The sequence below is a fragment of the Pseudoliparis swirei genome, chromosome 24, assembly GCF_029220125.1.
Source record: "Pseudoliparis swirei isolate HS2019 ecotype Mariana Trench chromosome 24, NWPU_hadal_v1, whole genome shotgun sequence".
In the NCBI taxonomy this organism is placed as follows: Eukaryota; Metazoa; Chordata; class Actinopteri; order Perciformes; family Liparidae; genus Pseudoliparis; species Pseudoliparis swirei.
In genome coordinates this window covers 16,413,558-16,426,394 of record NC_079411.1, presented here as the reverse complement: position 1 = coordinate 16,426,394, position 12,837 = coordinate 16,413,558, and the positions used below count along the sequence as shown (strand labels likewise).

At 44.3% G+C, this 12,837-nt stretch overlaps 1 protein-coding gene across 1 annotated transcript in view; it reads left to right on the top strand.

Annotated features, from left to right (window-relative positions):
• Positions 1–12,598, top strand: part of pcdh7a (protocadherin 7a) — a 43,106-nt gene extending 30,508 nt beyond the window's left edge. The window contains exons 4-5 of the mRNA XM_056410290.1: positions 6,321–6,522; positions 8,574–12,598. Of these exons, the coding sequence (XP_056266265.1) occupies positions 6,321–6,522; positions 8,574–9,112 (741 nt within the window). The 3' untranslated portion in view covers positions 9,113–12,598. The remainder of the gene's footprint in view (positions 1–6,320; positions 6,523–8,573) is intronic.
• Positions 12,599–12,837: the final 239 nt, after the last annotated feature.

Below are 12,837 nucleotides of genomic sequence, written 5' to 3'. Positions count from 1 at the left end.
ACGGTAGGGATTCAATTAAACCTTCTCTCACCCTTCAATTGGTCATCCCGCCCACTGGAGCTGCTAAGCCACTTAAAGAATGCCATAAATCTGGCCTTTCGGGATCCCACGGCGGTCACACACAATCCTGTTTCTGGCATGAAAGGAATCCCGTTCAGCAGTATGGATGCTGGGCATTAAATACCACACGTCCGCAAGCGGAAAAACCACCAGTGACGGCCGGATGGCCGCGATGATATTAGCACGCTGAGCTACACCCCTCAGTCAACGTTAGGAAAAGTCAGCCGTCTGGAGGGAGTGATTACAAATTGGATGCCAGGTGTCTGCTTGATTGACATTTGGCTCATGAAACTGTCCGACTTCTGCCTCGTTTCAACGCGCCCGAAAATGGAAGAAAAGAATAAGGAGAGAAAGTATTTCTCTTCCTCTGGTTACAGTAAAGCACGCGAATGCTAGCAGCAAGGAGGCAAAGGAAAAAACACGGAACATTTGTGAAATGTGCGAAGATATCATCCCTCATTAGAATGTATGACTTCCCCCTGTCACAGTCTGATACATTTTTAATAAAGAAAAGCGAACAGGCAAGGGAAAACTGTAAGAATAAATCCAAATCTTACACCTAATTAGAATCAATCTGAAAGCTGTTTAGTCAAAATGCAATTATTGAACCTCCCCCCCTTCAATTAATTTGGCTACATCCACTCTATCAGATATCAATTGAGGAGCAAAAAGCTATCACACACTGTCGGCGGGTATCGATCCTCAACAACAAACGTCGGCATCAGCCTTAAATAAGTCATTTTGGTGCAGAAAATGAATTATGAGTTTCGTGTGCTGGATGTTGACTCGAACGCCGGTCGTATATCTAAAATGGCGTTCAGCTGTAGACTTCCTCGCTCTGCTTGTGTGGCTCTAGTGACGTTGTGAACGGAACACTGGTTACGTCTTCAAGAGGAACAGATCTAAATGTGTGCCAAACAAATACATGATACAATCAGCCGAAACACGCCACAAAACCAACGAGACCAAGCAGGGGGCCAGAAAAGGGAAACCGCATTTGTAGTTGTGGTTTATGCATAACCCGCATCCTGTCAATTCATTATGCAGGGCGTAGACGCACGCACACACACACACACACGCACGCACGCAAGTGGGCACGTGCCAATGCGTCAGACGTGCAGATGTCGCACATACTTGCGTGAAAAAAGAAGACCAAAAACGCACACGTGTTGAATGCGCAGACACATGTAACGAGGTGAGAGGGAGACTGTTAATTATGCAGAGCTCGTTAATTCTCTTTGAACCGACGGCGAGGAGTTTTACACACTAATTACCTTGACGGAGCCAACCTGCGCTCGCACACACATATGCGCCACCTCGCAATGCGAACACACACACACACACAAGCGCACGCACGTGTACTCTCACAGGCTGACATAACACATCTTGCAGGCTTTTAAAGTCTCGCACACCGCAGAAAAACACAAAGGTGCGAAGTCTCACTCATAAGCATATGCACACACATATACACACAGACACACTCACATGCATGAACACACTCTCGCCCTGAAATGAAAGCTATATTAGGAGCTCTTTTTTTTCTTCAGAACTGCAACATTGAGATTTAAAGTATATTCTAAGTTCAGACCGATCGTGCATCAGTTTGATTAATATCATTTATGCCAGAAATAACTTCACAGGAACTCCCATAGTGTATCAGGATTAGGGGCTGGTACAGTACGCACACACTCAACACGCCCACAAAGACACGCTCGCCGCGCATCGCAGATGAGCGAAGCTCCCATGTCAGTATTGAACTGTAATGGCCCGTGTCAGATTAAGGAGAAGGGATTTTTTTTAATGTCCTCCGTCAAACTCAATTAATATTCCATCAGGCATGAATTCATAGGCCACGCTGGACCTCAGCCAACTCATCCGCATGTGTCTGGTTTCGCAAGTGTGTGTGGGTGTGTGGATGTGTTTGTTTGTGTGTGATTGTGTCGACGTTTAGATATTTAGCAATCAGCCTTTCTCCTGATAGCTCTCGGCATATAATAAAAAGAACGCACACGCTTTGTGAGTCAGGGTGGAACAACATCAAGGGACGCTTGGGTATCGGTTTTGTTGTTGGTTTTGTTTTTTTGAGGAAAAGATGAGCTGGTAAAGCAAACAGTAAAAACAAAGAGATCGGTTTAACCCTCCTGTTGCCTTCGGGTCAATTTGACCCGATTCAATGTTTAATGTCGGTGTTCTTTCGGTAGTCAACAAACAAACATAAAGTACCTCACACTTAAACTTGGAAAACAATATTAATTCTAATAATTTTCTGGAGATTTTAATAGCTGGGGTCATATTGACCCCAAGGGTAAAATATGTCAGTAAATATAAAGGTAACAGGAGGGTTAAACATTGAATCGGGTCAAATTGACCCGAAGGCAAAGGGGACAGAAGCTTTAAACCAAGTTTATTGATAGGATGGATAGGGGAGGGCCGGGGGAGTACTCGAGGTGTGAGTGAACGAGTACAAAGACAAATTTGGAAAAATGGAGAAAAAAAGTGAGACAACAATGGTGCAAAGGCCAGAGGGACAGGGACATGCTGTGTGGAAGAAACAATAGATTTTGTCAATAAGCACAAGACGAGGGCGGAGGAGGAGAGAAACAGAGGGGGGGGGGAAAGGGTTTAGGGAGTTATGGTTCAATAAAGCCTGCTGTGGGGAAGAGGAGAGGGACTCATAACGAGGTCAAGGACACATCATCGATCGCCACATAATAAAGCTGACGGGCAAGAGGAGAGAAGCGGAGGTACAGAGTAAAGAGGGAGAGTTACAGCTGTGAAAAACAGAGTTAACTGCAGCATCGTCCGAAGGTAGGAAGGAAGGGAAGGAGGAGGGAAAGAAGTAGAAAATGGAATTATCAGGATGAAAGAATGAAACGGGGCAGCTCGGGAAAGAAACAGGGTTAGAAGGAAATTGAATTAGATGAAATCATGGCTGAACAGATGAATCCTCTAATAGAACAACACACACACGCACACATAACAACCAGCAGCAGGCCTCCAACAGTAAGTCTGTCATTCATTGTTTAAAAATAAAGATACTCAGTGATGTTTAAAAAGTCCAGACATTTCAATACGTCTAATATTATTAATATAATAATATATTAATGATACATCTCACCATCTTCAAGTGACAAGCTAGTGAACGTTAGCATGCTGACCACGGTGAACGTGGTAGACATGATGCACGCTCAGCCTGGTGGCTCTCAGATATTTTACTTGAGTAAAAGTAATATTGCTCCAGTTATGAAATACTACAAGTAAAAGACTTGCTTTAAAAATCTTACCAGCAGTAGCAGCAGCTATAAGTATTAGCATTAAAATATACTTAAAGTACCCTAAGTAAAAGTACATTTTCGTGAGAATACTAAAGATATATTTGATCATAATTACTGCACATGTTTAATGCATCACTTAACATAATATAATAATACATCAGTTTATTTATATTTTGTGTTCATAATTTGAATCTGCAAAGTAAAATAAAAGTTATATATTTGCCTCGGAGATGTTGTGGAGTAGAAGTATAAAGTAGCTTAAAATAGAAGTAGGCTCGAGCAAAGTACAAGTGAAAGAAAAAATACTGAAGTACAGCTCTTTAACATGTGGACTACATTCCAGCACTAGCTTAGCATCCCGATGCTAGCATTGTCTCGGTGCGCACGTTAGCATGGTGACGTTAGCATTGGACTTAAAGTGCCCCAGTGCAGTCTCCCAGAGCTGCTAGCATGGCTGTAGACTTTAATGCTGCGTTGCATCTTCCTTGTAAATTAAGCATAACGCAACAACATCTTTGAAGATTTAATACGGCTCGCTCCTGCCAGGTTAGCCATTGTTAGCAATAGAAGTTAATAACAACGCGTAACGCCGGTATCGTGAGGGAGGCAACCACCGTAGTGACACGTCCACGGGTAGACATTGCACAGCACTGTGTGGATGGTGGATTTAATGAGACACAAATAAGACAGAAGTGCTAATAGACAGCAAGTCGCTACAGCTTTATTTTTTTATTGTTGATGAAGAGCGGACGAGGTTCGTCCAAATTTCTGATGTGCGAATTTAGGCGCCCGTTCAAGTTGAAATTCCCGACTAGCGACTCAGAAATTCCACGTTCAAATGGAACGTCGCATTTGTCATAATGTGTCACGGATGTCGCAGAGAGAGAGAGGACCCAAATGCCGACATATTCTGCAAAAACCAATATTTAATCTCAAACAACTAACAGGACGACAAACACGCGGACCAAACAGTACGAAGCCACACTGGGAATGAGACGAACAGGGTTTACATACACAGGCAGGCGGAGGTGATTGGACAACGGGGAACGAGACACAGGTGAACACAATGAGGGCGGGGCCAGCAATCACACAGAAGGAAACAATCAGGACCAGGGCAGACAATCACAGGGAGACAGACGACACAAGGACTTCAAAACAAGACACAAAACGAGACACAAACTCCAGATCATGACAGTATTGATCTCATCTAAAAACACTTCTGGCTCCTCTGACAGAGTCCTCATCAATCCTGAACATTTTTTTCAAAGACTGACAGGTATTAATTTTATCTGATGCACGGCTGTGCGAGTCGACAAACTGGGCCTAAACCAAACTACACAGTAATCTCATTTTCTTACTGTTTCATATTGTACCTCTGGACAAAAGGCCGCAGATGAGTCATTTCATTTAATTTAATTACCATGAAACCATTATTGGAAAAAAACATTCCGCCTTGTGACGTCACAGCTCTAAAAAAAAGAAAAACCGCATTACTACGAGATTTTACAATTAACTTCCTTCTCATTGCGAGAAAACAAATCAGGATCCTCACTCGTTCGCCCCCTTTTTCTCTCTCTCTCTCTCTCCGTGCCATTGCCCACTGGTCTGAACGGGAGGAAGAGGGAAAAAAGAGGTTGTACTGCTTCATCTGAACGAACGCTCTAAAAATACATTGCTCTATCTCTCTGCGGAGAGTTACGATGAAGCCGCTGAGATTCCAGGGAACTGCTGCTTCTCCATTAGAATCTAATAGGTCCTCCTCAGTCTTGCTTGTCCTCTCTCTCTGCTCTCTGAGTCACTTTCTCTCTCATCCCCCCTTCAAGTGTGTAGCGGAAGAAACAAACGCTCCGTTAATTCCCACCCTCGCTTAATTAATGTTGCTGCATTAAGTGAAATGTTAAAAAATGTTTGGGGTATTTTGGATGGAAAAAAATAATTGGTTCAGTTTGGGCTATTTCTTTTATGCCAGCCGTCCATCCGTTTCCCTCCAGATTATCCCGAAACGACTTTCTCAGCTCAAGGTTTTTTTCTCTTTTGGTCCCCACCCTAATCTGCGTCTTCCCTCTGTTTCCCTCACATCCTCGCTGCACACTGCGTGTTTTAAAGACCATCTTAATTGAAAGGGTTGTAATTTTGCATTCTTTTTGCGAGCAGATGAATGAGCATGAAAAGTGATAGGAGGGGCTTCATATAGAAATGGGCTTCCCAGTGCAGAGTGATTCCTCCAGGGCCAGGCGGAGTCATTTAACTCCTTTTGATATCCTCTCAGCCTGGATTTATTACCCTCTTTTTTTATCTCCTTTATTTTAATTTTCCTCCAAAGGTCTTCTAACCAGACTCGGGGCGATTCCAAGTCTCTGGGTTTCAACAAAAGCTTTCAGAAATAGAAGTAGAACTTAAATTAATATTTCTATTCAGATCCCACGTTTAAGATAGGGTTCAAAAAACAAAAGTTTGAACTGAAAACACTCTAAAAATCAACAGAGCTCTCGGGTGAGGCGGATGATGTTCTGTACTTTAATCACTAATCCCAATGGAAAGACCAAATCCAACAGTGTTTGTTCATTTCATAAAGATTAAATCATAAACCTAAAACAGATGTGACACTGTTACTGTTTTCCGCTGCTGATGAATACACATTTGGTGACCTGGTAAAAATATTGTATGTACATGAGCGTACTGTTCAAACACACAGCAGCTCGGTGCGGCCGGGATCGACTTCAAATGAACCCACTGCAGTGCCCAGCGTCATTCACTCTAAAGGTCGGCCATTGCAGCGGTGTGTTTGATAAAAAAAACGGCGGTGCCACGTCGGGCTTCGGATACACAGGCTAAACTCATAATCAAGGCGAACACGGTTCAGATAATCTCAATATGTCTTTGCAGACTCCACTTGCCCACCCCCCTTCCCCCCTCTGACTAATCCCCAGATTTAGACTCTCAGATTAGGCTTTCAGGATGATTAATCCCATATCCTTTTTCCAGGGGACCCTTCGCCGGGTGACCTTCTCCGTGGTCAGCCAGCCCCAGGACGCCGGCTGCTACGACAGCGGCCCGGAGGACTCGGAGACGCCGAGCAGCAAGAGCTCGTCGGGGCCGCGGCTCGGAGCGCTGCCGCTGCCCGAGGAGGGCTACGAGCGGACCACCCCGGAGGGCAGCGTGGGGGAGGAGGAGCACGTAGAGAACGGTCAGAGCAACCGCACGCATGCAACGTGCACAACGCGCACATGCAACGCGCACACAGCCAATTGTGGTGTGCGATAAGTTCATACATTGTATTCTGCGAACACACACACACACATACAATGAATCACACATACAAACAAACAGTCAAAGGCTATGAAACCTTGACATGCTGCCAAGGTCTCAGGAGTCTCTTCTCACATGATGGGAATGTGTTTTATAGAAGAAAGCAATTGTTGTCTCTTTGTGTGTGTGTGCGCGTGTGTGCGTGTGTGTGAGTGTGTGTGTGTGTGTTATTATTATTTATTTTTTTGGAAAAGCTAACGGTTTGCTCGTCGGTGGCCTTGCCTTCAGTCGGCAGCCCAAAACTTCCCTTTTCACCAACGAAATTGGGTTTTTACCTTTTATTCTAAATTGTTTTCAGTCAAAGATGAGGACTTTTTAAAAACATTTATTCATTTAAAATTCTATCTTTTTCTCCTCTTTACTTCACATACGCTCATGCCGGAGGATCAAGGTCACCGCGACCTTGATTCAGAGAGCGCGCTGCTGTGCTGCACTTGCCGGGTTAAGCGTTGCTTTCTCACCAGCAGATATGCGGAGTGTTTGGAATATTGTGGGCTTTTAATACGTTTCGGTCAGATGGAGGGAGGGATCGAACAGGGAGTGCACGGTGTTGGTTGTTATTATTTTGTATAATGATGTGCTTGTTTGGCCAACAGAAACATTCGGTTTCTCGAGTTGCGGTCTCACAAAGCAGAATATTGGAAAAAAGGAAAAACAGTAAATAAATGTTTTGCTTACAGTCGCTCGTTAGACGCACACGGAATACAACGTTCCCTTGAACGCTGTGTAGCACGGCACAAAGGCCTCAACTGCCGTCGTCTCCGTTGGACCGGACGGCAGTATTGTTTCATGACTGACTGGTTTTCCATAGATAATAACCAGAACCCTGGACACTTGCAGGACGTCAGCGTCTGACCTTTCGAACGAACACTTTGAGGGCCGATGTGTGTGTAACTTAATCTTTCCCTCTGCGTGGGAGGACATTCTGACTTGTCACTACGATTGCCGACAGTTATCTTCTATCTTCTACAAGAGTTGATTGTTTTGACCTCACCTTTTGACCTTTCACATGATGCTGAGTACAGCTGGAATTAGAACACAGTATTAAAGTCAGCTATTTCCATTTAGCTTTTTACATAATTTTCTTGCCCTTTCCTGATTTCTTTATTTAAGCGTCTTTGAGAATTATGAAAAGCGCTATAGAAATGTTATGTATTATTATTATTATTATTAAGTGGGGACACACCAAGTCAAGAGGTTATATTATCATGGAACTCAGTTGATTACTTACATCAAGGCCTTTCTTTTTTTGGAATACAAGTTCTCTGAAGTTGTATGTTTCCATAGGCAAATGAAACATTGACTTGTAAAAAATTGGTTAATTTGCATAACGATACACAACAGTGATCTTCACGTTGGATTAAACCAGGTTCAGAATTCTTGTTTCAGTTGGCCGACATAATAAAGTCAAAGGTTTTGACAGAGGGAATATTGTATGTCTCTTTGTATCGCTTCATAAATTCCCTCAAAACTGTCAAGTAATAAAAAGAAAATCCATTTTCGCCGTGTTTTTAGAAATAAAATGCTGTGTAAATCAGGCCGTGAATAACATCTGAACAACCCCCTCTGTGAAAGCCTTCAGAATTTAGAGAGGAATGAAACTGGGAAGTGTGTTGTTCGTAAGTGGGCAGTCCGAGAAAAAAATCATTTTGGGGATTGGGGAATGGGGTAAAAAATAACATGAATATTTGTTTACACACATTAGTGAAACTATTTATTTTATATTACAGGGATTAAACATTCTGAAATGTTATATATTAAAATGTGCAAAAGAAACATTTCCTAAAAGTTGATGTATTTTCTTTCCACGAGTCTGAAAGAAGACATGTTAGTGCATTAAAAATACCGTAAAAATTGCATCATCGCCCAAATCAAATGAATACATATTTTCATTGTGTGCGTTTGTGTGTGTGTCCGTCCTGTGTCCAGATGCCAGACAGCTGCCAGATGTGGCTCTGACAGGAAAGTGCACCAGGGAGTGTGATGAGTTCGGCCACTCTGACACCTGCTGGATGCCCGTGAGCCACTCGCCCCGCCAGCGCCACGGCAGCGACCCCCCTCGGCTCTCCACCTTCGCCCCCGGAGACGACAACAACAACCTGCGTGGCAACGACCACGAGAGCGACAGCGAGAGCGCCGGCAGCGCGGGGAGCTCAGAGCCCGGGGTGGTGGTGGTGGTGGGCGGAGACGGTCAGAGGTTTCCCCTGGCCAATGGGGATCCCCTCGGCACCCTCGGGGGCGGAGACCGCAACAGGAACATGGGCGACCACAACCGCAACCTTCTGAACCGCAAGATGACCTCTGCGTCCTACGATACGTTCAGCAGCGCGGGCTTCGGGAGGCGACAGCAGGACGAGGAAGGGGGAGAGGGCCAGAACCCGGCCGAGGTCATACCGCTGACGCGCACGGGAGGGGACTACAAGACCACGTCCTGCCTCACGCTGTCACGCCGAGAGGTCTACCTGTGACGGCTGAAGCCATCGCTCCCTTTTCTGGAAAGCCCAACCAAACGGGGAGGGTTACGACTTTCACATCATCAGCTCGGAAGACCTTTTCAACCCACAAAGATGTTTTCCAAAAGCTGTATATCAAATTGGATTTTTGGATTCTGACTTCTATTTATAGGCACCTAAACTTAAGCAAGAGACGAATCAACTCTTGGGAGAGAGCTCGGACCGGGAGAACTTTCTAAAAAAATGAAGAAATTTAAAAAAAGAGGGGGGGGGAAATATTTTCTAACTACTACTGGAAGTGTCCCACAGGCGATCATCCCCTTACGTCCTTGTGTGGGAGGGCGACTTCCTCTCGTCTTCTTTTTACCTGAATCCAGTGCATGCCTGACCTTTTTCCCCAGAGGGGCTCCGTGTGAAGACGACAGAGTGAATCCTGACCCTAGAAAGGCCTTCGGTGCATGCGGAAAACTTCCACCGGGGGCTCCAGCAGGCAAGATTTGAACTCAACTGGAGAACCATCTCGCTTTTAAAAAATTAAATAAACACAGAGGTCTTATTCAGTCAAAAAACAGACTGTGGAGAAGTAACGGGTCTGTGATTGAGTTTGGTGGATCTAATTCAAACCAATCAATCGTTCTGATGCCTAAACACAATGGGGGGGTATTAACCAATCAAACTGCTGATCCCCATGAGAACGAGTCATGAACAAAGACAGTATGGAAGCTGTACAGTTAGACGGGAGAGAACAAAAAAAAAGGTGCTGATATCTAAAATCAGGTATCTTTAAAAAAAACAAAAAGACATTCTAAACAAACTGCAACGATGTGAAAATACTTTTTCTTTTTTCCTTTTCTTTTTTGCAGTAATCAAATGTAACCACTCAAAACACAAGGTGCTCATAGAGCGCCAGAAGTGACACAGAGTTACGGCGTGTGTGAAAATATGTGTGTTATCATTTGTGTCCGTGTGTGTGTATATATACACGTACGCGTGTTTTTGATAAGGCGGCAGCTTTTTTACTCCCTCTGCTGCTCGCCGCCGTTCCCACGGAGGGGGGCCGAGGATGGCGTCCCTACAGTGTTCCCGTCTCGCAAACTGTTCTTTCAAACGCACACACACACAGAAATAAACACAGGCACACACACACACACACACACAGCTGAGCATGTGAACACAAAGTCGTACAGTTGCATTTACAGAATGTGAACATGCATAGGGCCACAGTTTATGATATGATGCAGGTGGCCGTGTATCATAAATGATATAACAACTTCATCATTAACTTTCGTACAGGTGACATTAAGCACACACACACACACGCATACAGTATTGCAACATGCATATGTAGAAACACAAAACCCATTTTAAGATGTGCGCAAGTCATACGCACTATGTGCTCTCAATCATACTTTTGAAACATATTTCTTTAGCTGTAGCATTTTGCCTGCTCTCCCTCCCCCCCCCCCCTCCAGAAAGTATTTAAACATTAAATATATTTAAATAATTATTCATCTCTGACTGACGTAGAAGGCGACATTAAAAGGGAATTTCAGACACGTCATCTCATGTATGTAACGATAGACGATGCGGGGACATGAAACGTTCCCGCATCCTGTAAGTAGAACTCATAGAAGAACCAAATTTCTGCAAGAAAAAAAACTGCATGAACGAAAGAAAATGCTGGCTTTGTTTCTCTCTCTCTTTTTTAAACCGCGCGCCTTTTTTGGATACCACGCATATTTGGATACATCCGTATCACACGTGTGTGCGTGTGTGTGTGTGTGTGTGTGTGTGTGTGTGCGTGTGTGTGCTCTCACGTGGGGGAAATTGAGATCATGATGGCGGCGAAGGAGTTAGCTTCAGTGGATTAAACTATTCCCACTCGGATCGTGGAGCCAGTTTGGGGGGGGGGGGGCCTTTTTTCTCAGTTTCCACAGAAAAGGTTAAAAAAAGAACACAATGCAGCGCGGAGCCACAGAGACCTGCGCAGCCCTTTTCACCACACAGTGCCGACCCTAGCTCGCCAAACTGCTCAGAGATCAGAACTTGTCCTTTTCCCAAGCAGCTGCCACACAACTACAGACACACACACACACATACACACACACACTCTCTCTGCTGCGCGGGATTGAGGCCGCCGCATCGTAATTCCCATCGCCAGTGTGTGGTTTCGGCGGTGCGATAAGGATAATAGGGTTAGGTCGTCCATGTGGTCTTAATGAGTTCCCCTTCCTCCTCCCCTCTCCTCGATCGGCCGCTGAGCTCATTAACGTCTGGATCGCCGAATGTAACACACTGGAAATTTCCACTCAAGCGTGTCTTTTGTGGTGATTTTGGAACCGGTAGAGGCGGAAAGGGGCGCCACGCTCATCAAGGGCGCGAGCGCCGGTTTAGGCCCCGTTGATCCTTTGGCAGTCGGACAGGAGAGCCACACTCAGGTAAGGTGTGTAATGTGTAAGGTGTGCAGTGAGTCCGAGAGAAATGGGCGTGCTCCTCGTGCGTGGTTACGCGCTGTATATCTGTATATACCTTCTACTCTACGACTGTATGACCCACTCCCTTTAGCTCATTCTAGGCCACTGATGTACTTAATCCCTAAGCCTTCATTTACCCCCAAATCCCCCAACACGGTTGTTTGCTGAGCTCTGTTGTTGATGCACTGTGCTGAGGATGTGATGAACTCAACGCATGGAGTTAATCTGTGGACGGTTGGGGAAGAAAAAACCCTGAAGGAAGAAAGGACATGAGCTCTTTCTCTGGGAGAAATGGTGTTGGGACGAGTGTGTGTCCTAAACAAAGAACTAAACGTCCAGCTTGTGGGTTTTGGAAAGAGACTCCTGACGCAGCCCTGCCTCTTCAAAGCGGCAGATACTTCTTCAAACTGCCTGTTTTTTGGCAGTTCTATTACGGCACCTTTTCAAAACCCTCCCAGCACAGGTTTGAGGGAACTTGAGCTGCACAACAATCGGTGTGAGTGTGTATCTCTATTTTTTTCTTTCTTTTTTCTTTTTTTTATAATGCACGTTTAAACATGAATATCTTTCAGTCTACCGCAAAACAGAGAGGGGAGACGGACAGAGGAGAACGTGACGTCTGAAAACTATCACCCACTAATCGAGATTTTTAAAAACAGTGCAGCGCACATCATGTCCCTGTCATCCCCCTCGTGCTGTTACTCTTATAGCCATGTACAGATAAAACTACACTGTAGAACAGACAACTGGAACCCATAACAGACAATGGCATGCCTAAGGTCTTCAAATCTGCACTTGAGAAAAAAAGAGAAAAAAAAGAAACGACAACTGTTATTTTTATTTCCCTCTACTTTGGTTTTCTTTTATTATGGGGCTGGCTCTGTTTTTTGCTTCGCCCTTCCTGTAATTACGTAATGAACTAATTGCATTTGCTATGACGAGGAAGAGGAGGAGCTGTTGACGAATGGTTTGGTATGAAGATGAATCATGTAAAAGTTTGACTATGACATTAAAAACTTCAAACACTCGTGTTGACGTTTGTGAAATTGTTTGACGAGATAAACAATAAATAAACAATATAATTTGAGCTAAACAATATATAAACAATTGTTACAATTAGATGAACAAGAAGATATACAATAGTACCAATTGGACAATTGATACAATGGAGAAACAATAGTAACAATGAGATAAACAATCTTTACAATGGATAAATAATCACAACATTAATGTTTCTACGGTGTTCTTGAAGGCCTCTGTGTCCTA